The sequence below is a fragment of the Sus scrofa genome, chromosome 17 (assembly GCF_000003025.6).
Source record: "Sus scrofa isolate TJ Tabasco breed Duroc chromosome 17, Sscrofa11.1, whole genome shotgun sequence".
Classification (NCBI taxonomy): domain Eukaryota; kingdom Metazoa; phylum Chordata; class Mammalia; order Artiodactyla; family Suidae; genus Sus; species Sus scrofa.
Genome location: NC_010459.5, coordinates 18957264 through 18984981, shown reverse-complemented (window position 1 = coordinate 18984981; position 27718 = coordinate 18957264). Strand labels below are relative to the sequence as shown.

At 39.3% G+C, this 27718-nt stretch overlaps 1 protein-coding gene across 3 annotated transcripts; it reads right to left on the bottom strand.

Annotated features, from left to right (window-relative positions):
- On the bottom strand, positions 5279-26817 carry ANKEF1 (ankyrin repeat and EF-hand domain containing 1). Of its 3 annotated transcripts, XM_005672697.3 has the most exons (10): positions 26587-26817; positions 24734-25124; positions 22498-22697; positions 21600-21749; positions 19870-19993; positions 15452-16274; positions 12784-13010; positions 10596-10759; positions 7091-7228; positions 5279-5704 (listed from the first exon to the last, which is right to left on the bottom strand). In XM_005672697.3, exons 2-10 carry the CDS (start codon positions 25077-25079, stop codon positions 5546-5548), a joined length of 2331 nt encoding a protein of 776 aa, XP_005672754.1. In that variant the 5' UTR covers positions 25080-25124; positions 26587-26817; the 3' UTR covers positions 5279-5545. The 3 variants fall into 3 exon arrangements, with proteins under 3 accessions (XP_005672754.1, XP_020933365.1, XP_005672755.1); XM_021077706.1 differs by lacking the exon at positions 24734-25124 and having other exon boundaries at positions 26587-26800; XM_005672698.3 differs by lacking the exon at positions 21600-21749 and having other exon boundaries at positions 26587-26722.

Below are 27718 nucleotides of genomic sequence, written 5' to 3'. Positions count from 1 at the left end.
ATAGAGGAACAATTACCTAAGGACCTAAGAATGTTAGCATGAGCTTATTTGATCCACACAAATGCCCTATCTAAACTTCATTTGTAAATTTCCCCCAGGATCCATTGTTTGAGAAACACAAATTCAGGAAAACATATATACACTGTACAAATAGTTAGAAACTAATAATACTGTTCAGTTGACTATTTCCTTCAAACCTATGCCTGTTTGTGGATGACATCTGAATTCTCCTCTCTTTTCATACATCCTCCTTAAAAACAAACTATAGGCTGAGTGGTTCTCTTGGGCACCTTCATGCTTCAGAGTGAACCTACTAAATTGTGAATTCAATAAAAATTGCTAAGCTAACTGTACCGTGGCTGATTCATTTGTACCAACTAGGCATGACCTTATTCTGAGCATGGGGTTCAATATATCTTTCTGTCTCTCCTGTTTGTAATTTTCAGTGATTGATAATGCTCAACTTAAGTTTGAAGAAAAAGATGCTCCCAGTGGGATCTGTGAATTGCTTTCTTTTTTTAAGTAGCTGCTGAATCGGTTCTCACTGCTGTTCTTATTCCTTATAATTAAGAATGGTTTAGACAAGTTTGGAAGTTTGTAACAGTTACATTCTTTCTAAAGAGAAAGCATGTTATTTAAAATGAACCTCAAGGCATTGCCATTCTAAAACTTGCAAACAGAAGTTCTTGCTCTGGTGCAGTGGTTAAGAACCCAACTGTGGTGGCTTGGGTTCCTATGGAGGCATGGGTTCAATCCCCAGCCTGGTGCAGTGGGCTAAAGGATTTGATGTTGCCACAGCTGCAGCATAGGTCACAGCTGTGGCTTGGATTTGATCTCTGGCCTGGGAACTTCCATATGCCAGAGGTGAGGCCATTAAAAACAAAAGCAAAACAAAAAAACTTTTCATGAAAAGTCATTTTTAGCAGATGTTACATTGCTACCCAGATTTCTACTACCAGCTGGAGTATCCATTGCTCAGCTGTTGGGGTTGGTGGTTGTTTTGGATTCAGAGTTACCTCTTTTCTGGAGGATGGCCCTTGACTGATTGGAGGCACCTTGCCAATGAGCAAAGTGAAAAAATTGAAGTTTCTAAACAGCCAGCCTTGTGGTTCCCATCGTGGCTCAGCAGAAACGAATCTGACTAATATCCATGAAGATGCAGGTTTGATCCCTGTCCTCTCTCAGTGGTTTAAGGATCTGGCATTGCTGTGAGCTGTGGTGTAGTTCAAAGATGAAGCTCAGATCTGGCATTGCTGTGACTGTGGCATAGGCCAGCTCCTATTTGACCCCTAGCCTGGGAACATCCATATGCCTAGGGTTCAGCCCTAAAAAGACAAAAAAAAAAAAAAAAAAGAGAGAGTAGCAACAACAACAAAAAACACAGCCAGCCTCCTTCCTTCTGGGCAGGGCAAATTCTATGCTATAATTCATCCTTCAGAGCTCCCCATGGAATCAGGCTGGGGCTAATTTTTCTTTCTTTGGGCTTTCTGCTTTATCCTGCTTCCATCACATCCCTTAAAAGTTGCTCCTGGGTATAAATCTCAGGCTTTACTTACTGGAAGTTCAACTTAAGACACTATCTTAATTACCTAACTATTTAGATTCCATAAGAAATCGGTTAGGCTCAGCAGACCAAAAAAAAAAAAAAAGAAAGAAAAAGTAAATATTTAGTTCACTATCCACTGGAATGACTATGACTTAGAATTAGTAACAGTTTTCACAGAAAATGTCCTTTTCATCTTTCTCTGATTCTCAAAAACTAGATAAAATGCTGAAATCTCTTTGAATCTGAAAGTGCATCCTTTACTTTTCTGACTGTCTGGGTCTGGATCCTCCTCTCCGTGCCTTCTTTTGGGCTTTTTTTTTTTTTTTTTTTAGCAGCTTGAGACTGAAAGAAGACAAAAAAAAAAAAATCACTAATTGAGCACTGACTACGCATAAGCACAAAACTGGAAGCCTGACAGAAGTTACTCCATTTGACTCTCACAACAGTTTAATGAAGGACATATTACTATCCTTAGTTTATAGACTTTAATTGAAACCCAGAGGCACTTTGCAACTTGTTCCATAGATGTGCAGCTGGTCAACGGTAAAGTGAGGATTCAAATCCAGGCCTACTGCCTACAAAATCCCACTCTTAAGCAATTTGCCTAAGTGTTAAAGATCAGTAGAGAGGAGGGTACAAAGGAGAGTGTTTCCTTTTCAAGTTCAGCTCCTATATACACATGTTCCTTAGCACACAATCGTGGTGCCCACCCAGAGCCGAAGGGTTCCTTTTTCCATACTCTGCTCCCATCCCAGCTTCTGCGTGCTTTTCAGCCAGTAGTTCCCACCGCAATCTACCAGTTCGATTCACTGAATTGCCTTTGAGCACTGGAAAAGCCTTACCTGTACCCCCTCTAGACTGACCCCATAATCCAGCCTTGCCTGATGCTCTTCAGCTCCCCATGGGTTCCATGGAAGCTGGGGCTTCACCAGAAAGCTCACCCATGGGATTTCCCTTCGTGGCTCAGCAGTTAACGAACCCAACTAGGATCCATGAAGTTGCAGGTTTGATCCTTGGCCTTGTTCAGTGGGTTAATAAGGTTCCAGCGTTGCCTTGTGCTGTGGTGTAGGTCAAGGATGTGGCTCAGATCTGGCTTTGACGTGGCTATGGCATAGGCCGGCAGCTGTAGGTTCAATTCGAACCCTAGCCTGGGAACTTCCATATGCCTCTAGTGCAGCCCTAAAAAGCAAAAAAAAAAAAGTAAGTAAGCTCATCCATGCTTGGCTTCTTTTCCCCTCCCTGGCCTGCTTTACCCCATTTACCTGGTCTCCCTGAGACCACATCCTTAACAAATCACTTGCACCTGAATTCTTGGCACAGCATCTCCTCTTAACTAAGTGAACAGAAGGGAATAAAAGAGGCAAATGCTAATAAAGCATTTTGGTATGCTGGACTTCTGGGTAAACTTGTAGTTTTTTCTTGTTTGTTATCTTTTATTATAAAGTCATATATGCTCATGGTAAAAAACCCACTGAGCAAGGCAAGATATTGAACCCACATCCTCATGGATACTCGTCGGATTCATTTACTGATGAGCCATGACGGGAGCTCCTATATCCATAAGACTCTTATTAAGTATAAAAAGTAAAACAATAACTTTATAGAGGAGAAACCTTTTAGCCAAGGGATGAAAGTCGCCAATGTTACATCACATATCAATGTCATCACATATCAATGTCATCTCTTTCCCAGTATGATATATTGAAAAGGTCACAATATCACATCTTGGTATCCCTGCCTAAAATTCACCACCTAAATCTCTTCTTAGGGATATATAAGACAAATCAAAATTGAGGACCATTTGACAAAATAATGGGGCTGTCTTTTTCTATTATACCAATGCCAAAAACAAAAACAAACAACGAACAAAACCCCAAAGAACAAAGAAAGACTGAGGAACAGTTCCAAGCTAAAAGAGACCAAAGAGATGTGCTAGCTGAATGTTGACTATGATCTGGGACTTTTGCTGTTGTTGTTGCTATACAGGATCTTATTGGGACAAACAGCACAATGTGAATAAGATATGCATATTAAATAGTTAATTGAAATATGACTTTTGTTGAATCTGTATCTGAATCTGTAGTATCCGTGAGGTTGCAGGTTCGATCCCTGGCCTCACTCGGTGAGTTAAGGATCCAGCGTTGCCGTGAGCTCTGGTGTAGTTTACAGATGTGGCTCAGATCTGACATGGCTGTGTCTGTGGTATAGGCAAGCAGTTACAGCTCCCATATGACCCCTAGCCTGGGAACCTCCATATGCCGTGGGTGAGGCCCTAAAAAGACCAAAAAAAAGAAATATGACTTTCGTAATTTTGATAATTATATGATTCTTTTTTAAAACATAATATGGTTCTTAATTACGAGAGCTTATTTAATCAAGCACTAACTCTAGGTGTTGCTGCGAAGGAATTGTAATAGATGCAATTAACATCTATAATGAGTTGACTGTATGTAAAGGAGATCATCCTTAATAATCTAGGTGGATCTGATGCTATCCATTGAAATGCCTTAAGAGCAGAACTGAAATTTCCCTGAGGGAGAAGAAATTCCTCTTGTGAACTTCAGGGGTAGCAAGAGTTTCCCCCGCATTTCCTGATGACCTGCCCTGCCAGCCCCTATAACCATAAGTCAACTCCTTGTAATAAATAGCTCTATCTATCTATCTATCTATCTATCTATCCATCCATCTATATACTGCTTCTATTTCTCTGCTAGAACCCTGACCTATCTCTTTTCCAAGTATAAGTCAGGGCCCAAGCCCAAATCCCAGTGGACATATATAAAGACTCATGTTAGGTCCCTTCTCCCCACTCTTCTCCCTTGTCCCATATGTACTTGCCTTAAGGAAAAGCCACACGATATCTTGTCATTTTTCAATTGTATTTATTTTTCCGGCACCTGAAAATTTTGTCCAAAGTATCAGCTATTACCGAGTACCACATGCACTGCTTTTCAATTGCACAAGAAAGACGCTGGGAGCAAATCCTCCTTGCCAGGAAAATGTTTATTTTGTAGTACACAGAATATAAAGGAATGCACTTTTAAAATTTTTGCTAGGAGATTCAGCATCATAATGAACCCCACAGAAGTTGTCTTAGTCTGGATGCTTCCAGAAACAACCTTAGATACGCACTTAGGTGTAAGTATTTGGGAGAGGTGATCTCCATAAAGACCAGAAGGGGTGGAGGGAAATGAAAGGACAGGGAAGGGAAGGGAACGCATAAAGGGTGTGTTATCACTTTACCACTAGGGGCAACTTGCTCTTCATCTCTCTGGGGAGCTCAGCAGGCAGTGAGAATGCATCCTTCAGAATAATCTCACCAGAATGGTGAGGGAACTGGAGTGTTGATACACCAACTCTGTTCAGAAACTGGTGGAGGGCTACTTCCCACAAGGGGTTGATTTTCATGTACTTCAGTCCTACTGTACAAGGTCAAGTGTCAGAGGCAGCCTTTTAGCACCTGGAGGTCAGGCTTGAGAGTGCTACAATCCCAAAGCAAGGGAGATAATGGGTGGAATGATGACAGTGTCTGCTAGAGGTATTTACATTTATTTGATCCAAGGTATCTAATCCATATCACTTATGATGATGTGTGAGAAAAAACCTGCCTCCTTAGTGGATTACAAATGACTTCTCTCCCCTAACATTAAATTATTTTCATCAATTTCCACTAAAAAGATATCTTTAACAAACATAATGGTGGACGTCTTGTAAAGTCTTTGACAATAACACTACGTTTACAGCCAAAAATGCCATTTATTTCACTATATTCTTGAAGAAGATTGGGGGATTTCTTCAATTGTCCAAAATGCAGTTCATTGCAGAATACAACACAGTTTCTCTAGACAGCTCAGAATATTTATAGCTGTTAAAGCAAAAACAAATATTTCATTACAATGCTTAATTTGTGGCTTGCTCTGGCTTTGATGGAAATATCTCCTCTCTCCAACGTTTGACCCCTGGGCTTTGAAAGTTACTCCAAGAAGCAATGGCTATGATTTAGGTCCTGAAGGCAGCTTCCAATGCTTGAGCTTTCTCTGTGATGTTCTTCTGAAAGGGCATCATGAATTCATCAAAATCCACCTCGTAGGTGAACTTCTCCCGGCGCAGCTCCCTCTTCCTGATCAGCTCGGCCGTGGTGGCTTCGGGGCTCCAGATCTTAAATAAATAACCACATCACCCAGTGGGTGTGAGTATGACTGCCAAGAAACATGCCAGTATTCAGGCAACTTTCAATATGGTTAATTTAAAACTATCAAAGTTACTTCTAAATCTATTTTACTGTTGATCTCATACATTATTGATTAAGCAGGCATGGCTATTTTTTTCATTTAAAAATTTTTTTCATTAATAATTTATTTACAATGTCGTTCCAATTTCTGCTGTATAGCAAAGTGATCAAGTCATACACACACACACACATTCTTTTTCTCATATTATCTTCCACCATGTTCTATTACAAGTGGTAATTAGATAGAGTTCCCTGTGCTATCAGCAGGTCCTCACTGCTTATCCACTCTACATGTAATAGTTTGAATTTACTAACCCCAACTCCCAGTCCATCCCACTCCCTCTCAAGCATCACTGTTTCTGATGGTGACTATTTGGACAACTGAAATGCATTTCAGTTACCTCTCTGATGACCTTCGCATCAGCCGCTGTTCACTGAGGATGTCAAGACAAGGAAGCAGTGGAATTAACCGATAATTTGAGTTGACTACCTTTGTGTCTTATGGGGAAGTCAAAATTATTTTCATAGTAAAGGGCAGAAGGATCTGGTGGTCTCTTATTCAGCATGGTTTGATGGGCACTGGGAAGACCACTCTTATTCTCCAAACATGTCTTCACCTCTTTAATTGTAGATGTTTTAGGAGGAAATTGAATAAATCCAGTCTTGCTTGGTATGAAACTCCCAGATGAGATAGTGGTAATGCGTACAAAGAGGAAGGATTGGGCTCTAAGAAATACCCAGAAAAGTATCTATAGAACTTGGTGACTTCATGGTGGTAGGGAAGGGCATTGACCAAAGAAGGCTTCAATTGTTCAAGGAAAATTAAAATATCAATACAGAAAATAATAACATCATTAGTTCCCTTCATAACTCAGGGAAAATGAATCTGACTAGTATGCATGAGGACGCAGGTTTGATCCCTGGCCTCGCTCAGTGGGTTAAGGATCCAGCATTGCCATGAGCTGTGGTGTAGGTTGCAGACGTGACTTGGATCTGGTGTCGCCTGTGGCTGTGGTGTAGGCCAGCAGCTACAGATCCAAATAGACCCCTAGGCTGGAAACCTCCATATGCTGTGGGTGAGGCACTAAAAGAGAAAAAGAAAAAAAGACAAGAAAATAATAACACCAGATACTGGAAGCTAAACAAGTTGAACCTACTTCATTGGAAAATGTAGGACCTGGAAAAAGGACACTTTCAAATTATTACCATGAAAGATAAGCTTTGAACATTTGTTTGGGTGCTCTGTATAAAAAAAGATTTGAAAAATGACATTATGAGTTTAGACCATTTTATGATCTTTCTAAAGTACTTACCCTCCGCGGAATAAATGTGATATCTACTTTCTTGGTATAACCACTGGTAATCAATGAATTGAGATAAACCACATTATCCTTATGCATCTTCTTTTCCTGCACTACAGTTGGTATGGTATAAATTGATGAAAGTCGTTCCTGGAAACAAGACCAAAAAAAAAAAAATGTATGTCAATTGCAAAAACCTATATATGCTTTCTTTTTTTTTACTTTAATGATTTTTAATTTTTCCATCGTAGTTGGTTTACCGTGTTATGTTAATTTTTTACTGTACAGCAAAGTGGCCCAGTCACACACACACACACACACACATATTCTTTTTCTCACACCATCCTCCATCATGCTCTATCACAAGTGATTAGATATAGTTCCCAGTGCTATACAGCAGGATTTCATTGCTTATCCATCCCCAGATTTGCTTCTACGAACCTCAGATTCCCAGTCCATCCATATATATGCTTTCTAATGTTATTTGTTGTTCTACATGTTATTCTGAAGTCAGAAAAAAAGAAAACTTAAAAATGCTACTATTCAAATTATAATTTGAAGTGAAATAGAATATTATTATAACTTTGGGTAGGGAAAGGTCATTAGTTTTCCTTGTTTAACTCAGTTAATATCAGTGACATATCACAAGAGTCATCAAGGTATCCATCCTTGACCTGTGGCCATTATTAATTAGAAGGATGTATTCCTACTACAGTGATAATGGTGCATGTATTAGGAGCTTTAGCTGATCCATCCTCCTTCACCTCTGGCCATCTTTTACCTTTTTCCTCCATGCTTATTACTCTCTACTGCCTGCCTATCATCCCTTACCTTACCTTCCTACCACATACATTTCTCTAACCCTTTCCAATTTGATGATGTTAAAGCTTTTCCTTTTTGAATTTCACCCCCTATCCTGTGTCAGCCAAGCATCTCCAGGGATCCATCTGCTTCCCTAAAAGAAGCTTCCAGTCTAGAAATGTACTGAGAACTTTCTGCTAGTGACAAAGTCTTGATGTCTCAGAAATCTCCATAAACCACAACTTCAATCTTCTGCTGATAATTTAGAGGCCCTTAAACCAATTCCAGATTATCAGGAATGATTTGGCACCTTTAAAACCCTCTAGATTCATTCTGCAAGATATCCAGGTTGAATGTTCCAGGGTTCAGTAGTAAATATTAAAATTCCTTTTGGGTGGTGGTGGTGTTAAGATGGATTGTGAACGATTATGAAACCAAAATGAAGGAATATCATGCTTTATTTCATTCCTCATAAGCGTTCCCTTCTTTCCTATTCAAGCCATCTCAGCAAATCTGTATAATTTAGGACCAAGTACATATATATTCAACACTAGTTTGTTTTTTTTTTCCCCAACATTCTAACGGTATTTGGCTGAATCAACTTGGTTTTTGTGTAGATTCTGTTAGCAATGAACACTTTTTTTTTTTTTTTTTTTAGTAAAGCTGCTTTTTTTTAGTTTTTTTTTTTTTTTTACTTTATATTATTTTTTTATTTTATTTTTTCCACTGTACAGCATGGGGATCCAGTTACACATACATGTATACATATTTTTTTCTCCCATTGTCATGCCGCGATATAAGTATATAGACATAGTTCTCAGTGCTACACAGCAGGATCTCATTGTAAATCCATCCCAAGAGCAACAGTTTGCATCCGTTAACCCCAAGGTCCCAATCCATCCCACTCCCTCCCCCTCCCCCTGGGCAAGCACAAGTCTATTCTCCAAGTCCATGATTTTCTTTTCTGTGGAAAGGTTCATTTGTGCCATGTATTAGATTCCAGATATAAGTGATATCATATGGTATCTGTCTTTCTCTTTTTGACTTATTTCACTCAGTATGAGAGTCTGTAGTTCCATCCATGTTGCTGCAAATGGCATTATTTTGTTCTTATTATGGCTGAGTAATATTCTATTGTGTATATATACCACATCTTCCGAATCCAATCATTTGTTGATGGACATTTGGGTTTTTTCCATGTCTTGGCTATTGTGAATAGAGCTGCAATGAACATGTGGGTCATGTGTCTTTTTTAAGGAAAGTTTTGTGCCAATATATGCCCAGGAGTGGGATTGCTGGATCATATGGTAGTTCTATGTACAGATTTCTAAGGTACCTCCATACTGTTCTCCATAGTGGCTGTACCAGCTTACATTCCCACCAACAGTGCAGGAGGGTTCCCTTTTCTCCACACCCCCTCCAGCACTTGTTATTTGTGGACCTATTAACGATGGCCATTCTGACTGGTGTGAGGTGGTATCTCATGGTAGTTTTGATTTGCATTTCTCTAATAATCAGGGATGTTGAGCATTTTTTCATGGGCTTTGTTGGCCATCTCTACCTCTTCCTTGGAAAAATGTCTATTCAGGTCTTTTGCCCATTTTTCCATTGGGTTGTTGGCTTTTTTGCTGTTCAGTTGTAGTAAGTTGCTTGTATATTCTAGAGATTAAGCCCTTGTCTGTTGCATCATTTGAAATTATTTTCTCCCATTCTGTAATTGTCTTTTTGTTTTCTTTTTGGTTTCTTTTGCTTTGTGGTTTGATTAGGTCCCATTGGTTTATTTTTGCTTTTATTTCTGTTGTTTTGGGAGACTGACCTGAGAAAATATTCATAAGGTTGATATCAGAGAATGTTTTGCCTATATTCTCTTCCAGGAGTTGGATGGTATCTTGTCTTATATTTAAGTCTTTAAGCCATTTTGAGTATATTTTTATGCATGCTGTGAGGGTGTGTTCTAATTTCATTGATCTACATGTAGCTGTCCAGATTTCCCAGCAATTCTTGCTGAATAGACTTTCTTTTTCCCATTTTATGTTCTTGCCTCCTTTGTCAAAGATTACTTGACCATAGGTGTCAGGGTTTATTTCTGGGTTCTCTATTCTGTTCCATCGGCCTGTCTGTTTTGGTACCAGTACCACACTCTCTTGATGACTGTGGCTTTGTAATATTGCTTGAAGTCTGGAAGAGTTATGCCTCCTACTTGGTTTTTGTTTCTCAGGATTGCTTTGGCGATTCCGGGTCTTTTGTTGTTCCATATAAATTTTTGGATTGTTCGTTCTAATTCTGTGAATTTTTTTTTTCTTTTCAGGGCTGCACCCATGGCATGGGGTGGTTCCCAGGCTAGGGGACAAGTTGGAGCTACAGCTGCTGGGCTACACCACAGCCACAGCAATGCCAGATCCAAGCCATGTATGCAGTATACACCACAGCTTATGGCAACGCCAGATCTTTAACCCACTGAGCAGGCCCAGGGATCAAACTCACGACCTCATGGTTCCTAGTTGGATTATTTTCCACTGCACCATGATGGGAACTTCAATGAACACTTTTTAGACTCTTCAATAATAGGAAATTTCTTGCTAGATATTTCTTTAAAAGTATTGCCTAATGGTGCTGAAAACATGGACTACCTACTAATTGCCTATGTCCTGCAACAATGTGTAGATGGTGCCACAGCCTCACCAGTTACTAACAGAAGGTTAATCATTTTTCATACCTCTTCCTTCTTAATCTCAGGGCCTTCAGTCTTCACTTTAAGCGATGGCTTGCCTTTTGGTTTTTGGTTTTCTGCTGGTTTGGGCAAGTTATCCATCTTTTCTTTAATCAAACCAATTACTCTATAGTCAGCATAAGCCTTTGCAACATCCATGGCACTATGCCCTGTTTAAAATATAAGTTCAGAGTTTCATTAAACAGATTAACAATAAACCATGTAGCCAAATCTCAGCATGTAAGCCCTAAGCATGTGGGAACTAAGAGTGATACTGAAGCAAAGGGTATGTGTAAAGTCACATCACTGGCTCAGACACTTCTCTAAGGTGGCCCCAGCCATAAGATCTCAGCATTAAAAGTGACATTTACCAGCCAGCAAAACCATTTCTTCTTGTTAATTATTTTGAGTATGTTTCTTAAAAACTTCATATTTAAGAAATATGTTTCTTAAAAATCCTCATATTTTGAATATGAAATATCAGTAGATTACATTTTGACTAGCTGAGTGCTAGTTTTCTTCCCACAGTAGGCACATTCCTCTATGTGTGACAATTTTACATTGTCCTCCCCTTTTAGTGCTCCAAGGAGGTGTATTCAAAAAGGCTTGGGAAAGCTGGAGGTCACAAGTGCTCTATGCAAATGGCTGGGTATTATCGATAGGGATAGTTATGCAGGTAGTTGTAGAAGTCCCAGGAGGGGACCATGGATTAAGAGGGGAACCTAGAGAAATTTGAGAGACCACTGTACATTAATAATCACTCAAGAAAGGCATCAGAATGTCTTGGAATGAAGCAGACTTGCTTAACTATAGAACCATTAATAAAAGCACGAGATATGCCTCAGATCATTAAGTGAAAGATGAAATGAGGCCTGCATTCAAGTTCAGCAAGATAATAATCCTTAGGACCAAGGACAGGAATTTAAGGGAAATACGACATTCCAAAGGAGGAGACCCTCATTATATGGAAACCTGAGATGATTCAACATATTTTAGCAATGTCACCACCCTTCTGCTGATTTGAATAAGCACCAGGACAGTCCTAGTTTGACCTCATAGACTCAAATACTCTCTTACCCGATAAGAAGGAGGAGTTACTGATGTGAGCCTGACTTGATGTATGCTTGAAGAACGAGGAAGAAGGCGGTCTTCTTCCCCTCCCCACTTTCCCTGGATTATGAAAATATAGCCCATCTAATCCTCAGGGCAGCGCCTCCTCTCCTGCCTACTTGCATCTTTCACAAGCGTCCTATCTTAATGAATCTATTTCCTGCCTATTGCTTTGTCTCTCACTGAATTCCTTCTGCACTGAAACACAAAGATCCTGAGCTCCAGTAAGTCCAGACACCAGGTGAGTGATTCCAATTTAAAACAAAACAAAACAAAACATGGGTCCAAGCCTCAATCTGGTTTTTGGCGTGATAAGTCAGAGGTGTTTCAGTTTCATTACGACACCTGTAACATCCTCAGGCAGGCCTAACACAATACTACCTGTGATTCAGAGGCAGCCTGAAGCAGCCAGAGGTACTAACACTCCTTCAGATCAAAAAGAAGCAATGGGTTCTATTCTAAGAAAATAACACCTCCATTTATTCACCTGGGATATTTATGACATAAGGTAGGCTTCCCATTTTCTTTCTAGAAAGAGCCTCAATTCAGGAATGACTCTGTCCAGCTTTAGAAGGAATCCAAAATCTGCAAGGGGCTTCCAACTATGTCAGCAATTAGGGATTGACAGTTCAACAGTGTGATAACTCAAGATGTGATCTGCAGACTGGAGTCAGGCCACAAACTAATGGTTATGGGCCACAGGAAAATAAGTATGGAAATTAAAAGTAAGTGTTGACATTTTAATAGGAATTCGATAAAATTTTTTTATCATTTCAATCCAATGATAAAAAAGTTTGGGCTAATAGTTTATGGTTTTTTTTTCTCTTCATTTTTCCAATAAATCTGTATTTTACAAAGGTGTCAGTCCACAATGGGTTGCCAACTAAAGATCCAGTTCTTTAACACCAATGATTTGAAAAGCAACAGTATATAAAACAACGTCCCATCACATTAAACCTGGTTTGTTTTTGCATCAGTAAGTCAAGGGAAAATGTAGTCCTATAAGAACAGATTCAGGAGGAGTTTGGAATCTAACATAAATCCTTCTCTTCTAACCCCAAGTATCCATAATGAGAACACATACCTTTTCTATTCTCCAGCTGGAATTTAGCACCAATATCAAGTAGGTATTTTACAGTATCCAGGCTACAGCTCTCAATGGCTCTACTCAAGGGAGTTGAGTTGTTGATCGAAAGGGCATCTACCACAGCTCCAGATTTAACAAGAAGCTCAGCAATATCTTGCTGGCCGGCATGGCATGCAAAATGAAGTGGCGTCCAGAGAAAATTGTCTGTTGCATTAACGTTAGCCCTATGAAATGAAATAGATGCACATGCAAAAAACTTGGCTTATCCTTAGCACTGGAGGCTGAAAATGTTAAGTTTTCACAGTTTTATCAAATTGTTCAACTGTAAACCAAGGAAGCTGTGAGTCAAGTTAAACTCCTTGCCATGATTTCTCTTGACCCAGATTTTGCATAGGACTTTTCTGATACGACAGTCTTAACTTTCTTTGTGTATATATATTTTTTGCTTAGTTTAAAAGGTGCTTAGATACTAGGGGTTATAACTTTTGCAAAGGTTAACCTCAGCGAAAATTATAAAACCAGATCCAATGAAAGATCAAAGCTGGCAGGAAATAGAAAAGTTATATTATTTCATTTTGTATCTAATCGGTATGTTATGAATTTATAAATGCACCTTCATTATTAAAATTCTAAGCTTTATAATGTTTTATTTAAAAATGCAGTCCTATTTAAACATTGACTGCCCAAAAGTTCAAATTGTCATTAGTTGCTTTATACTCCCTCTCAATAGTAAACATATTTAAGTCCTTCTTTGACTTTAAACATTATACTAATAATAACAATAATACCTTTATTAAGTCTATAATTACTGGTATACTAAGTGCTTTACATATTACAACTCATTTAATCTTCAACAAGTTCTGTGATCTGAGTTCTGTTAGAGGCCTGGTATTAAAATGAGAAAACTAGGACACTAAAATGTTAAGAAACTTACCCCAGGTTATTTATAAAAAAATGGTAAAAAGAAAGAAACAAACCTGAGAAATTGCTTTAGTTTAAAAAGTAGAAGTTCCCATTGTGGCTCAGCAGTAACGAACCCATCTATTATCCATGAGGATGTAGGTTCGATCCTTGGCCTCACTCAGTGGGTTAGGTATCTGGCATTGTCATGAGCTATGGTACAAGTCGCAGATGCAGCTTGGATCCTGCTGTGGCTGTGGCTGTGGCTGTGGTGTAGGTTGGCAGCTGTAGCTCCGATTCACCCCCTAGCCTGGGAACTTCCATATGCTGCACATTTGCACCCCCCCCCCCACCAAAAAAAAGGTAAAATAAAATGTTATGCTCTGGTATTTTAAAGATATTTAGAAATGAACCAAGGAAAAGGGAATTAAACATGTGCTTAGTCATTTTGGCCATCACCCCATTTGTTGGAATTTGTTAGGATCCCCACCAAAAAAAAAAAAAAAAAAAGAGGCAGATTTAAAAATGACTCCATGTAAAATGAATATGTTCTAAAGATCATCTCTACAACATTGCAATTAGAGTTAATGATGTTGCACCTTACACTTAACATTGGTTAAAAGGGGAGTTCCCATCCTAGCTCAGGGGAAACAAATCTGACTAGCATCCGTGAGGACACAGGTTCAATCCCTGGCCTCTTTCAGTGGGTTAAGAATCCAGCATTTCGGTGAGCTGTGGTATAGGTGGCAGACACAGCTTGGATCCTGCGTTGCTATGGCTGTGGCTGTGGTGTAGGCCAGCCACTACAGCTTTGATTTGACCCCTAGCCTGGGAACCTCCATATGCCTTTTAAACCCTAATTTAAAAAAAAAAGAAATTTGTTAAGAGGGTAGACCTCATGCTACCTGTTCTTACAACAAAAATTTTTTTTTTCATGCATCAGATCATCATGTTGTACACCTTAAGTATGTTATATGTTAATAATATCTCAATAAAGCTGGAAAAAAGAAAATAATCCTTAATTTTAAATAAAATAAAAAGGAGTTCTCTGGTGGCCTAGCAGTTGAGGATCTGGCATCCTCACTGTTGTGGTTCCAGTTCCATCCCTGGTACAGGAACTTCTGTAGGCTGTGGGCATGGCCAAAGAAATAAATTAAATAAAATAAAATGCAACTCCACATCATCTAAGTAAAGCACTGAGACCAAATTAAATTGTCTTGGGAGGCCAGGGATACCTAATTAGATGGCTTCATCCATTCTCAAGAGTGAAAACTCCTTGGCTTCACTTTGTGTATAGCTGTTATTGGCAAATTGTGTTTGTGTACACATGCTCCATTCTAAGATCTATCTGTAAACTAGACTTCAGGAATAAAGGCCCCTCCCCTTTTTTCTTTTTTCTTTTTCATTTTCTTTCTACCTCCGCACCTGCAGCATATGGAATTTCTCTGGCTAGGGGCTGAATTAGAGCTGCAGCTGTGGGCCAATGCCACAGCCACAGCAAAACAGGATCCAAGCCACATCTGTAGTCTATGCAGCAGCTCAGGGCAATAGGGGATCCTTAATCCACTGAGTGAGGCCAGGGATCCAACCTGCATCCTCGAGAACACTATTTCCAGTTCTTAACTTGCGGAGCCACAAGGAGAACTCCTGAAGCCCTATATCGTGTTACTTAAATTCTAGGGTTAAACTATCTTAGCCTTCCTTTCACTTCCTTGAAATGTGAAGGTTCCTGAAAATTGAAACCTCACTCAACCAAAAGACATACCCCTTTTCCAGAAGAAACTTGACCACATCGATGTTTCCACTTGCGCATGCAGTCATGAGCGGTGTCTTGTAATAATTATCCTTCATATCCACAGGTATTCCAGATTCAAACGCCTTTTTCAGAGAAGCCAGGTCTCCCGCCTTGGTGATAAAATTAATGTTTGAAAATGCCTTCCCTGGATCATCAATGTACCATGCAGAGTCATCCTGAATGGGATGTTCTGGGGGATGATCTCGGTTAAAACGATTGCAGTCTGTCACGTTCTGGTAGGTTTCGATCATGTAATACGGCAGCCCTCCGTCACTCCGGCGTGGAAACACGTGGTCGGGAATGATGCAGATTGGGAGAGGTAAAACCAACTTGCCTTTTTTGGCTCTTTTGGCCATCCCTTTTTTCTTTCTCTTAAGCCCAAAGGATCCCAAGACATATGACTTGCTTAAATACTTGGTTCCTTTAAAGAAATCGTTAATATTGACCCCTCCGCCCCGGACTTTTTCGTGAAGTTGCGCTATGACAGCCAGCTGTTCCGAGTCCACAAAATCTTGCCTCTCCTCCAGCGCCAGGACAAAGTCTTCCTTGGTGACTGTCCCATCGCCCCTGTCCACAAACGAAAAGGCTTCCCGAAGGAAAGTCTCATGTTCTACTGACCAGTCGTGAAGCCGCAGGTACAATTGTGGATTTGGATTTTTGGCTCCCGGTCGGGCCAGTTTATTAGCGATTCGCTCCGCCTGCTGTATTTCTTTGCTGGCTGCCCTGAAACCGCCTTCCTTAGCCAAAGCCCTGGGAGTTTTATGATCCAAATTCTTCCATTTCAGGTCACATCCTAAAACAGGAAGCATCGTGATAATGCTAATAAGGCATCTGCATGGTTCCACAAATGACATTTATCCAACGGTTTTATTTCGAATCAGAAGTTGGCCCCCAAATTATCTGTATGTAGAGGTGAGTACATTTAGCTATTATAATTACAAAATTCAGCTGGGTTTTTTTTTTTTTTTTTTTTTTTTTTCCTGTGAGCTTCACTTTTGTGAATTCTGAGGGAGATCTTTTTCCAATTTATGTTATCTGTCCCCAAAGGATTAGGACATTAATCCCTATAGATATTTGAAACAAACATCGTATTGGAATACTTGCTAAAAAGGCTTCATGCCAAGCAGGAAAGAGTGCAGGTGACATTTGAATTTGGAAATAAGCTGGATTCAAACTGCTTAAGTATGACTTAAGGAACTCAGAAAAACCTCTGCTTCTTTCAAACGATTATGACTGTAAATCTGTGTACAATCTTAAACTATGTTTTTATGTGTATTTTCCATGAAATTAATGCAATTTATATTGACCTCCTCTTTTGCAGTAAGGTCATGTGAACAATCAGAGGAAAAAGTAATTTGCTCATCAAATCTGAAAGAATTCCAGTATAATAGCTATGCAATTAGGCATTAAACTCATTTTTCTTTTGGTCTCTTACTTAAAATGATGAGATCAACATTATATGTATGTATTCTCCAAATAAATAAACTTTAGAATGCATCAGGGAGGCTGCTTAATGCCATCAAGAAGGCTATGTTGTCTGAAATAACTGTCTTGAAAAGCTAAAAACCCATTATAAGTCGGACTATGAAGATATTCTTTCTAACATTCTGAATTTAGAAGGCTCTTCTGTTGCTTTGCCAACATCACATAATCAAAAAATATTCTCTAGCAATCACTATCTCTAGCAAAGAAAATGTAAAGGCAGCTGCATGTAAAAATAAAACATGCCCCCCTACATTTTACAGCTTTATTCTTTGTCAAAAAGAAAATTAATTACCAATGTTTTTCAGTATGAATACTGCCTCTGGCATTGTCAAAAATTAAAATTTTATACAAAGGCTGATCATTTTACTAGTGAAAGAAAAACTCCAAAAGAATATTGAGACAATAAAGATTCTAAAATGTTTATATTGGACAGTTTGAAGAATAGTAACTTATTGGGAAGGAGACCTGAAATTGTATGTATAGTATAATTCAATACTGTAATTCACAGATATTTTGAGTATTCTGGGTTTTTGTTTTGTTTTGGCCATACCCTCGACATGTGGAAGTTCGTGGTCAGGGATCAAAGCCTCACTACAGTAGTAACCGGAGCCTCAGCAATGACAACGCTGGGTTCTTAACTATCAGGCCACAAGGAACCCCTGATTACATGCCATACGCCATGGGTGAGACCCCCCCCCAAAAAAAAGAAACAAACAAAAAGATCAGGGGCAAAAGAGAATATAGTGAGGAAGACAGTGCAATGTGGGGAAGAATCCAGCCTTCACATTTAAGAAAAGAAACTACACCCAGGGAGTTTACTCAGATATGAGCATTTCATGGCTAATGGTTTCTTCCTGCTCTGATTGCCTTTGACCTAAGATTCTAAAGGCAGAAGTGTTGCTGATAACGCTTCTGATATGGAATTGGGCCACCCACACAGGATCTGGTGAAGTGGTTATACTTCCAAACAGGCCACAGAACTCAGAACATTTTCAGCCTCTTGTTTCAGAAAACACAGTCTAGCCTTATGGGTCTGCCAGAAGGATGAATTTTTTTTCTGTATCAGTAGGCAAGGCCTTTGGCCAGGTCTGGCCCTTTACTTCTCAGTTTGCTTTCTCTGACTTTATCCTATTTATAAAGGGTAGAGTATATGTTAGAGGATGTTTGTCCCAGTAAAAGTCAGCGTGTTAAAGATGAAGAAGCTTGTCTCAGTCTGGGCAGATCTTTAGTTTTTACAAATACACAATGTTAAAAATGAAATGTCAGAATAAACTGCTGATAGTGACAGATTTGAAAATAAGACTGACGAAATAGTTGATGAGGGCAAAAACTACTTTTGATATATTTTCCTTAATCTACTTTTTATTTTGGGGTGGGGGAAAAGAATATGAGCCTTGAATAAGTAAAAAAAGCCAACATGGATCAGTTATTTCACTCTTAGTTATTCAGGCACATTAGTCTTATGTATATTGTTAGTGGTTGCAGTTAAGTTGCACTAAGTAAGTAAGTTGCACTAAGTAAGTAAGTTGCGCTAAGGGTCTCAGTGACTTCAAAAATTCTGTGCCTCAGCAGGTTAAGAACCCAACTAGTATCCATGAGGATGCAGGTTCGATCCCTGGCCCTGCTCAGCAGGTTAAAGGATCCGGCATTGCAGGGAGCTGCGGTGTAGGTTGCAGATGTGGCTCAGATCTGGCATGGCTGTGGCTGTGGCTGTAGCATAGGCTGGCAGCTGCAGCTCTGATTCAACCCCTAGCCTGGGAACTTCCATATGCCATAGGCGTGGCCATAAAAAAAAAAAAAATTCTGTGCCTGTGTAGAAGATAGAAAAATAAAAGCACTTTCTCTGCTCTATTATAGAGTTGTTGAATAAGTTTTGCCTATTTCGTATAAACTGGAAAGAAAAAATTCACTACCATGAAGTTTAGCAGTTTCCTCACTATCAAATAGTTAATAACTCTATACATGCAATCAACATGTAATTAACACCAAATTGATCCAACTCTTTAAACTTAATTGTCTAATATTACTATTTAAAGGAATACATTAAACTACATGTAACATAGTTTATATTCCTCAATTATTAGTTACTTAAGAATGAGAGGAAAATCTAAAATAATAAATATTACTTAAATTTCAAATGTTCCATCACAATTTTCACTTTATTTTATGATTCTCTACAAAATATTTCCCCCATAATTTAAAATTATCCAGAAAATTTATCTTTGCACATGACATGATAGTATATTTTTTAAAAACAAAACAATTAAGAATTCAGACCAAAAAGATGTGGTTTCCAGTATTTGTCCTGTTAAAAAAAGACTGATATTAACAATATTAATATCTAAAGATAGATATCAACTTTTTAAAAAAAAGAATTTAATAACTATAAGCATCTTAATGATTGATTAACATAAAAAATCCTCTTTAGGTTTTTAATAATAACCTAAAAATACTTAGGAAATGAATTTTTATCCCTTTCAAGGCCAGATTCATGATTTAAGAAGATGGAGTAAGAAAAAAAGTTTTGGAATTCCCATTGTGGCTCAGCAGGTTAAGAACCCAACATAGTGTCCATGAGGATACAGGTTCAATCCCTGTCCTCGCTCAGTGGGTTAAGGATCCAGCATTGCCACAAGCTGTGGTGGAGGCTGCAGATGCTGCTCGGATATGGCTTTGCTGTGGCTGTGGTGTCAGCCAAGAGCTGCAGCTTTGATTTGACCCCTAGCCTGGGAACTTCCCAGGCATGTTTAGCCATAAAAAGAAAAAGAAAAAATATTTAATTTTCTTTCTACATATATGTCTGAGACAAGCAACTGATAAGTGACAGACTCAAATTCTCTGCTCACTTACCACATGGGAAAAATCATAAGTTCTTTAGGCATAAAATTGGTTGACCATTTTACCTCGCTGAGCTATATATTTACAGCAGTCTGCAAAACCACCCATGGCAGCATAATGAAGCGGTGTGTTGCCATTCATTGCAATCAGCCCCATGTCTCCATCATAGGCAAAAAGAAGCTTCAGTATCTGTAAAATAAATAATAGACATGTAGAGGAATAGGAATGTATATTTACTGAATGAAGACTATCACCTGACCTGTGCTATCCAGTGTGTTGGGGTTTTTTTATTTTATTTTTTTTTCTTTTGGCCATGCCCAAGGCATGTGGAAATTCCCAGGCCAGGGATGGAACCAACACAACAGCAGTAACTCGAGCTGCTGCAGAGACAATGCCAGGTCCTTAACCTACCACACCACAAGGGAACTCCCAATGTGTTGATTTAAATTAAATTGAAATGAATTAAATTGAAAACAAATTTTAAAATTCAGTTCATTTCACTATTTCAAGTACTCAAAAGCCACATGTATACCGTATTGTACCATTAATGTACAGCACAGATATAGAGCATTTTCATCATTGCCAGAAGTTCTGTCAACCAACCTTGATCTAGGAGTTCCCACTGTTGTGCAGGGGTTAAGGGTCTGTCTTGGGTCGCTGCTGTGGTTTGGGTGTAATCCCTGGCCTGGGAACTTCCGCATGCAATGGGAAAGGGCCCCCCTCACCCCATCAAAAAAAAAAAAAGTTGATCTAGAGTATAAAAAACTCTATACTCAGTTGAGACATGACCATTTTGATAAATTTAGGTAATTTTAGAATGCATCAGACTATGGCAAATATCATTAGGGGAGCAAATTCTTTACCAAACAGATGTGACTTCTATTATGATGCATACTTTTATTGCAGGAAAAGAGATCAATGCTAAAAACAAACATAATTATGTTAAAAGAGAAAACTCGATAAGGAAATTTTAGATAATTCAGAATTTTAAAAAATAGGATAGCATTGATTTCTATTTTGTTTCTGCAATATCACTGTACCTATGAACTATCCTTTGCTATGTCCAGATAATTAGAATACGTAGAGTGAAAGATGGAGGAGAGTTAGCAGACACACACAAACATCAGAAGATTATTAATAAGAGTATATTGGCACTGTTCTCCCCACAATTAGATCATGCCATATTTTGAAGATTCTAACATGTAATGGAGCCGTAAAGTATAGTATCCCAGTTGACCAAACTTTTAAGTTTCCATAATTAAGAATATAGAAAAACTTTTTTTTTTTTTTTTTTTTTTTTTTTTTTTTTTTTTTTTTGTTGGCTTTTTAGGGCTACACCTGTGGCATATGGAGCTTCTGAAGGTAAGGGTCGAATCAGAGCTGTAGCCACTGGCCTACACCACAGCCATAACAACGCCAAATCCAAGTCATGTCTGTGACCTACACCACAGCTTACGGCAAAACCAGATTCTTAACCCACTGAGCGAGGCCAGGGATCAAACCTGCATCTTCATGGATTCTAGTCAGATTTGTTTCCACTGAGCCACAATGGGAACGCCATAGAAAAACATTAGTAGTAGTATTAATATTAAAAGAATAAATTAGCAAGCAGATAAAACCGAATAAAGAACTAAAATATTTTTGGCATAAAATATAATTTTAGAATTATTTAGGAAAATCAAGATGGTAACTCAGAAAAATTTTATCAGTGTAGCCTATACAATCTTTAAAAATTTTGAGGAAAAGGGGAGAATATTTTTAGTAACAGATTTTAAAGCAAAGAGTAGATAATTACATCAAAAAAGCCTCCTTTGGCAGCAAAGTGTGCGGCATGATGTCTGTCCTTGTCAAAGGCATTCACTTCACCTCCTCTTTCCAATATCCCTCGAACTAGTTCTATCACTCCCTCTCTTGAGGCTTCCATTAAAGCTGTGCGACCTGTGGACTGGACATGGAACAGACCAGAGGCTGTTTATGCTTGTTATACTAAATAACACATTCAGTGTAAGTAAGGTCTAAATCCATTTGGCCTTAGAGTCACACTGACATGTTCAGTTCTGTGCAGTCTTATTGGTTTCATGTAACAAATAGCGAAAATGTAGCCAGTACAATAAGCCAATGTCCATATGGTAGAATTCTAAAATCAGAGTCAAGGTCACCCCAGATGTTCCTGGGGAAACATCATGCTGAAAAACACAGTTTCCTGCAAAGAAAATAGAGCAAAAAAGGGCGAAAAGAGGGTAAACCATCTGCTAATATTAAGCTACAGGTGTTATCTAATGAGAAGAAAAATCTATTTTTGTTGTCTGGAAATCACAATGAAAAGATAAGAAAACAATAAAATTAGCCAAATGAGAAGAGGGAGTAAAATCACTAAGGGAAACAGTAGAGCTACTTTTTTTCTTTTGAAGAAAATAAATTTTTATTAGGCATCAGTAATATCCTTTCTATTTTCTATAATGATCTTTTAACATATACATAATAAATATCAATTTTCCAAACATAATTAGGAAAGACTGTAGAATCATGGCCATATAAAGATAATGAAAGTATATTATCTTAAAGCATTTTGAACAGAAATTGAACAGTCTATAAGTGAACAGGATAATCTTATCATATTCAAATGAAAAATTACACTAACACAACTCTATAGTTGAAAAAAGGAACATTTATAATCACAGGAAGAGTCATACTGTGTTGATTGCATTTGGATTGGCTCCTTTTTCCAACAATGTCAGGCACACATCTTTAACATCATGTGCTTCTTCGCAAGCTCTAAGGAATATTGGCTTTCCTTCATAGGTACAGTTGTTGACATCTGCGCCATGTTCCAAGGCAATCAGGGTACAGCGATAGTGTCGCTTAGTAGGTAAAATGCAGTAAAACAAAATACCTGTAGAAAAATAGAATCCCCCCAAAATACTTAATAGTCTTTCTGTATTTGAATCAGATTGAAAGGAACAAAGAACAAAATTCATAATTAGCTTGCTGAAGGTAGTAGATCAGAGGCATTTATGCCTTGGTTTTTCCCTCTGCAATCAACCAAAACATCAAGACAACAAACCCAAAAAAGAAATCCAAACTCTGATAAGAGCTAGGAAACAGCCATAACCAAAACATGATAGGACCTGGTGTGGGAAAAATCTGAGCACTGGTATGTGAGCCCCTGCTGACCCTGGGTATTTGGCATCCTGCAAACTATTACCTCAGTGTCCCTTCTTGGAATATGCAGGGGTGTGTGCACCAGAGGACTACTGGTGAGTCCCTGGATCCCCTCTGAAACTTCGGAGTGGTAAAGGAGATGGTATTGAATGAAGAAATGTGCAGACCAGCCATGTTTATAAGGAAGCAGGCTGTCTGTACAATAGCAGTGGAAGACGAAGATGGCAAGAGGCTCTGACATTTTGACACATTTTGCTCCCTGAAGAGAGAAAAATGCTCAATCTCCATATCCAGCACCTGTGATATAAAGACCCTCAAGATAATCCATGTCAAAAATGTACTACAGACCAGGAGTATTGTTATATAATCTTGGAGCAGATTGTTGGTAAGAAAGTCAACTAAATAGCAGTCAAACCCCAAAGTGACTTTCACGCTAAAAAGAGGCTTCATTCAAAGAGGAACAGTAAGTAATAAGAAACCAGCATGTGACAATATGAAAAAAAAATGCACTAAAAGAAAGGTGAAGAAAGGAACCTGATGAAAAATTCTAGACAAAAATTCTATACTGAAAAAACTACCACATGAAAATTACTGAATGACCCATTTCCATAATACAACTTTATCTGAAACAAAAATGCAAAGATAGACCAAACCTAAAAGAAGGACTTCTAGGACAATAAGAGATATCTAGAAGGAAAAGTGAATTTGAGACAGCAGAACTTGGAAAATAAATGGTAGGAAAAAAAATAAAACCACTAAAGAAATGAGAGTTAAACTGGAAACATGAAAAAGGAGAGCAAACATTGCCAAACAATGGTCGGGGACATTGAGGAAAAAAAAAATCCTAGAAAGGTGGAGTATCCACCTTAGTCCCTCAAGTTACCAAATATAACTACTGGTGTGCAAAAAAAAAAAAAAAAAAAAAAAAAAGGAGTTCCCGTCGTGGCGCAGTGGTTAACGAATCCGACTAGGAACCATGAGGTTGCGGGTTCGGTCCCTGCCCTTGCTCAGTGGGTTAACGATCCGGCGTTGCCGTGAGCTGTGGTGTAGGTTGCAGACGCGGCTCGGATCCCGCGTTGCTGTGGCTCTGGCGTAGGCCAGTGGCTACAGCTCCGATTTGACCCCTAGCCTGGGAACCTCCATATGCTGCGGGAGCGGCCCAAAGAAATAGCAAAAAGACAAAAAAAAAAAAAAAAAAAAAAACTACTTTCTATATTGGACTGCTTTTGAGAGCAAAATCCTTTGGGAATCCTAAGTCTAGGATTACTTAAGGCTCTAAAATGTAAAAAAGGAGACGTGTCCTCCTTCATCTTCTGTTCTAGCGAGATTTTATAATGGGTGATTATGACTATGAAAATAATAATCTGGGTCATGTTGAAGGCTTTCTACATTAAAAAAATACAGATTAATTCTAATATTCTTCTCCAATAAAAAAGTTCTCAGAACTGGTTTCCCTAAGAAATAATGTTTTAAAATTATGGAGAGACGGTGTCCTTAGGTATAAGAGTGAGAATCTAGCCTTTTACTACTGCATACCATGAGTAAACTCACTTCTAAAGGTGGAAGGCAATAGGAGTTCCCTTGCAGTGCAGTGGACTAAAAATCCAGTGTTGTCACTGTAGTGGCTGGGGTCTGACCCCTGGCTGGGAACTTCGGCATGCCACTAGTGTGGCCGAAAAAAACAGTTCAAAGGCAAAAAAATCCATTTTATTGGTTTCTGGCTACACAGTGAATTGCATCTGCTGGATAGAATGCTGGGAGTTTTACCTTTTCCTTCGTTATCAACAATAGTCATATCCGCTTTTGCCTTGGCTAGTATTTCCATGGACAATTCATGGCCCAGTTCTGCAGCTCTCATGGCTGGAGTACAGCCCATTCCATCTTGCACATCAGGGTGAGCACCAAGGTTAAGCAGAAAGCTGACCATATCGATGTCATTGGAAACTGAGGCTAAGTGCAGAGCACTGTGTCCATTGATGGGGTCTGTGAAATTGATGAGTTCAGGGTATCCGAGCCTGGTCAGCTTCTCTATCTGCTTCTTGTCTTTGTTCCGAACACACTGAAGAACCTTGTAGATCTGCAAATTCTCAAGTCTCTTATCTGCTAAAGCCATATTTGACCAGCTTCTCAAAAATGTTTTTGTGGGTCAAAGCAAAAACTACAGCAGCAAAAAGTAAAGGAAAAACACCTCGAGGTTAATTTTGTCACCTTTACTTTGATTAAAGAAAAATGACATGTTAAGCCTTCCCAAAGAAGAGAGGCTATGATCCTAAGATCATAATTTATTGCAACTAAAACAGAAATTACATATAAATACCAAAATATTCGGCTGGCATAAAGTTTATTCAAAAGCAAATTCCGTCATAAATGCTAGATTTTGCCACACGTTCTTGTTACTATATCTCATTTAACTTCCCTCCATAAACAGCCTTACCATTTACCCATGAAGAAGGTGAAACTCACCAAATTGCCAAGCTCCCCCCATAATGCTGTATACCAGCATGTCCTCCACAGTGTATAGAACACACAGACTTCAGTAGCTAAAAATGGTATAAAGAATATGTAGAACTTTTTATTTTTTTGTCTTTTTAGAGCCACACCCATGGCATCTGGAGGTTCCCAGGCTAGGGGTCAAATCCAAGCTGTGGCTATCAGCCTATGTCACAGCCATAGCAACTTGGGATCCCAGCCACATCTGCGATCTATACCGTAGCTCAGAGCAAGGCCAGATCCTTAACCCACTGAGTGAGACCGGGTATTGAACCCCCATCCTCATGCATACTGGTCAGATTCATTTCTGCTGAGTCATGGGGGAACTCCAAGAATATGTAGAATTTTGAGGTGCTCATTATAAACAGGAATCTATTGGGCTCTGTGAAATGACAAAGATATGACAGATGATTCCTATATCATCCTTCGTGGGGATGAAGTAGGGAAATGGTTGATAGACAAGTAAATTTTCATAAATAATCCCAATGTTAAGTCGCAATGACTATTCTAAAAGGTGCCTCTGGAACCTCTTGTTCCCTCTGCCTGGAGTGCTCTTTGCTCAAATTCCCATGGGTTGGCATTCTCAGTACTCAAACTGCAGCCAGCATATTAACATCACCCTTTTGTTGTATCTTCTTCACAATGAAATGAAATGATGCATCTATATATGTATATAAAACATTTCTAGAGATCTGTAGACACAGATATATCCAATTTCTGTGTTGTGGGACTGCCCCACTAGTAAACAGTCTCGGCAGAACTTTATTTCTCTGTTCCCCAATCTGTAGTTGTTAGAATTCGCCCTCTGCTGCATCATTATTTATACCAAAGAGTTGGATAAACCTGGACAGGGCACCTACCTAATTGCTACCTCTGTCTCTTCATCTATGAAATGGGGATAAGAATAGTGCATACTTCACGGGTTGTGTGAAGCAGAAACGAGATCAGCTTTGTAAAGTTTTTACCCCAGTGTTTCAACACAGGCTTGCCATGAACAAATCAAAGATCTGTGGGTTTCAGCTTACATACAAGCCCCGGTTTACATTTCGTCCCGTTCAATTTTAAGTCCAGAAAAATCTAGAAGGGAGGATGGGAAAGATGTAATATCAAGACCAAGGTGTCAAGCTCACCTCTTAGTCTCCGGGATGATCAGGAGCCGCGGATGTCCGGGCCCCGAAGCACCTCGGCCGCGGGGGGCCGGTTCTGGTCCTCGGCCGCCAAGCGAGGGCCCCAGCGGAGACCTCGGGCTCGCGGAGCCCGGCTTGGGGGCCTAGTCGTGAATGGTGTCCCCCGGGGCAAAGCGGGCGAGCAGGCGCGTGAGGCAGCAGGGAGGGGTGTGTGCGTGTCCATGGGCCCCGGATCGTCGAGGGCGAGCGCTCTGCCAGGTGAGCGGAGGGGGCGGGGTGGGAACCAGCGACACCTGCCCATTGTGAGCTTCGGCCACGCAAGCAAGGCTTGGCTGCCAGGGCAACCGCCCAGGTGAGCGGCGGTCCGGGCGCTGCGGAGCAGGGCGGGGCTGGGCGGGGTTTGTCTCCAGGCCTGGTAGCCCGAACTTGGTGTGCCCACTGCTGGGGTCTCCAGGAGTCCTCCCTTCTTTCGTCCTCTTCTCCCGCTTCCTGCCTTTATAACTTAATCAGAAATAACTTAATTAGAAAAGTAAAGTCCATATAGTACTGATTAATATTAAACAGCAAAGTTAAATGAAAATACAATAAATCATACAATTAAATGAAAAAAGTGAATCGAGTTATCAGAGACGATTGCTGCAGATGCTTGTAAATTTTCTTATAGGTCACAGCAATTTTATTTATATATATTAGGAGGTATATATGCTTAAAATATGTATACACAAATGAGAGAAACTATATCATGGAGATAATGTTATTTCGGGGCCTATAAATGTGCCCTAACATCCCTACACCCTGAACACATACACGCTTTTTTGGAGGCAAATTCGGAAAGCTTTTATTTGTTTGCGTGAATGTAAAACATCGTGTTCTTTAAAATAGTATGTAATAGCTTCTAATTAAAAAGCAGTAGTTCCTCACCCCATCCTGGTCTTTTACGCTTTATTTAAAAATATGAGTAAGGACTCTTCCATGAACAAAGAAGAGTAAACTATATAAATACATGCAACATGTATGAAGAAACAAGGCATAACATGGTTAAAGAGACACTGCCTCTTCTGCTTGTGTTTTCTTCCCTATACTTCGTCTTCCCTTTTCTGTCCTCAGAGTTAACTCCTATTCTGAATTTTGTACT

Coding starts and splice junctions, on each gene's coding strand:
- ANKEF1 (XM_005672697.3), bottom strand. CDS start 25,079: ATGGCTTTAGCAGATAAGAGACTTGAGAATTTGCAGATCTACAAGGTT. Junction 19,994..21,599: donor CCAAAGGAGGCTTTTTTGAT/GTAATTATCTAC, acceptor TTTATTTTACAG/ATACTGAAGCTTCTTTTTGC. Junction 5,705..7,090: donor TCACATTTATTCCGCGGAGG/GTAAGTACTTTA, acceptor TATTTATTTAAG/ATCTGGAGCCCCGAAGCCAC.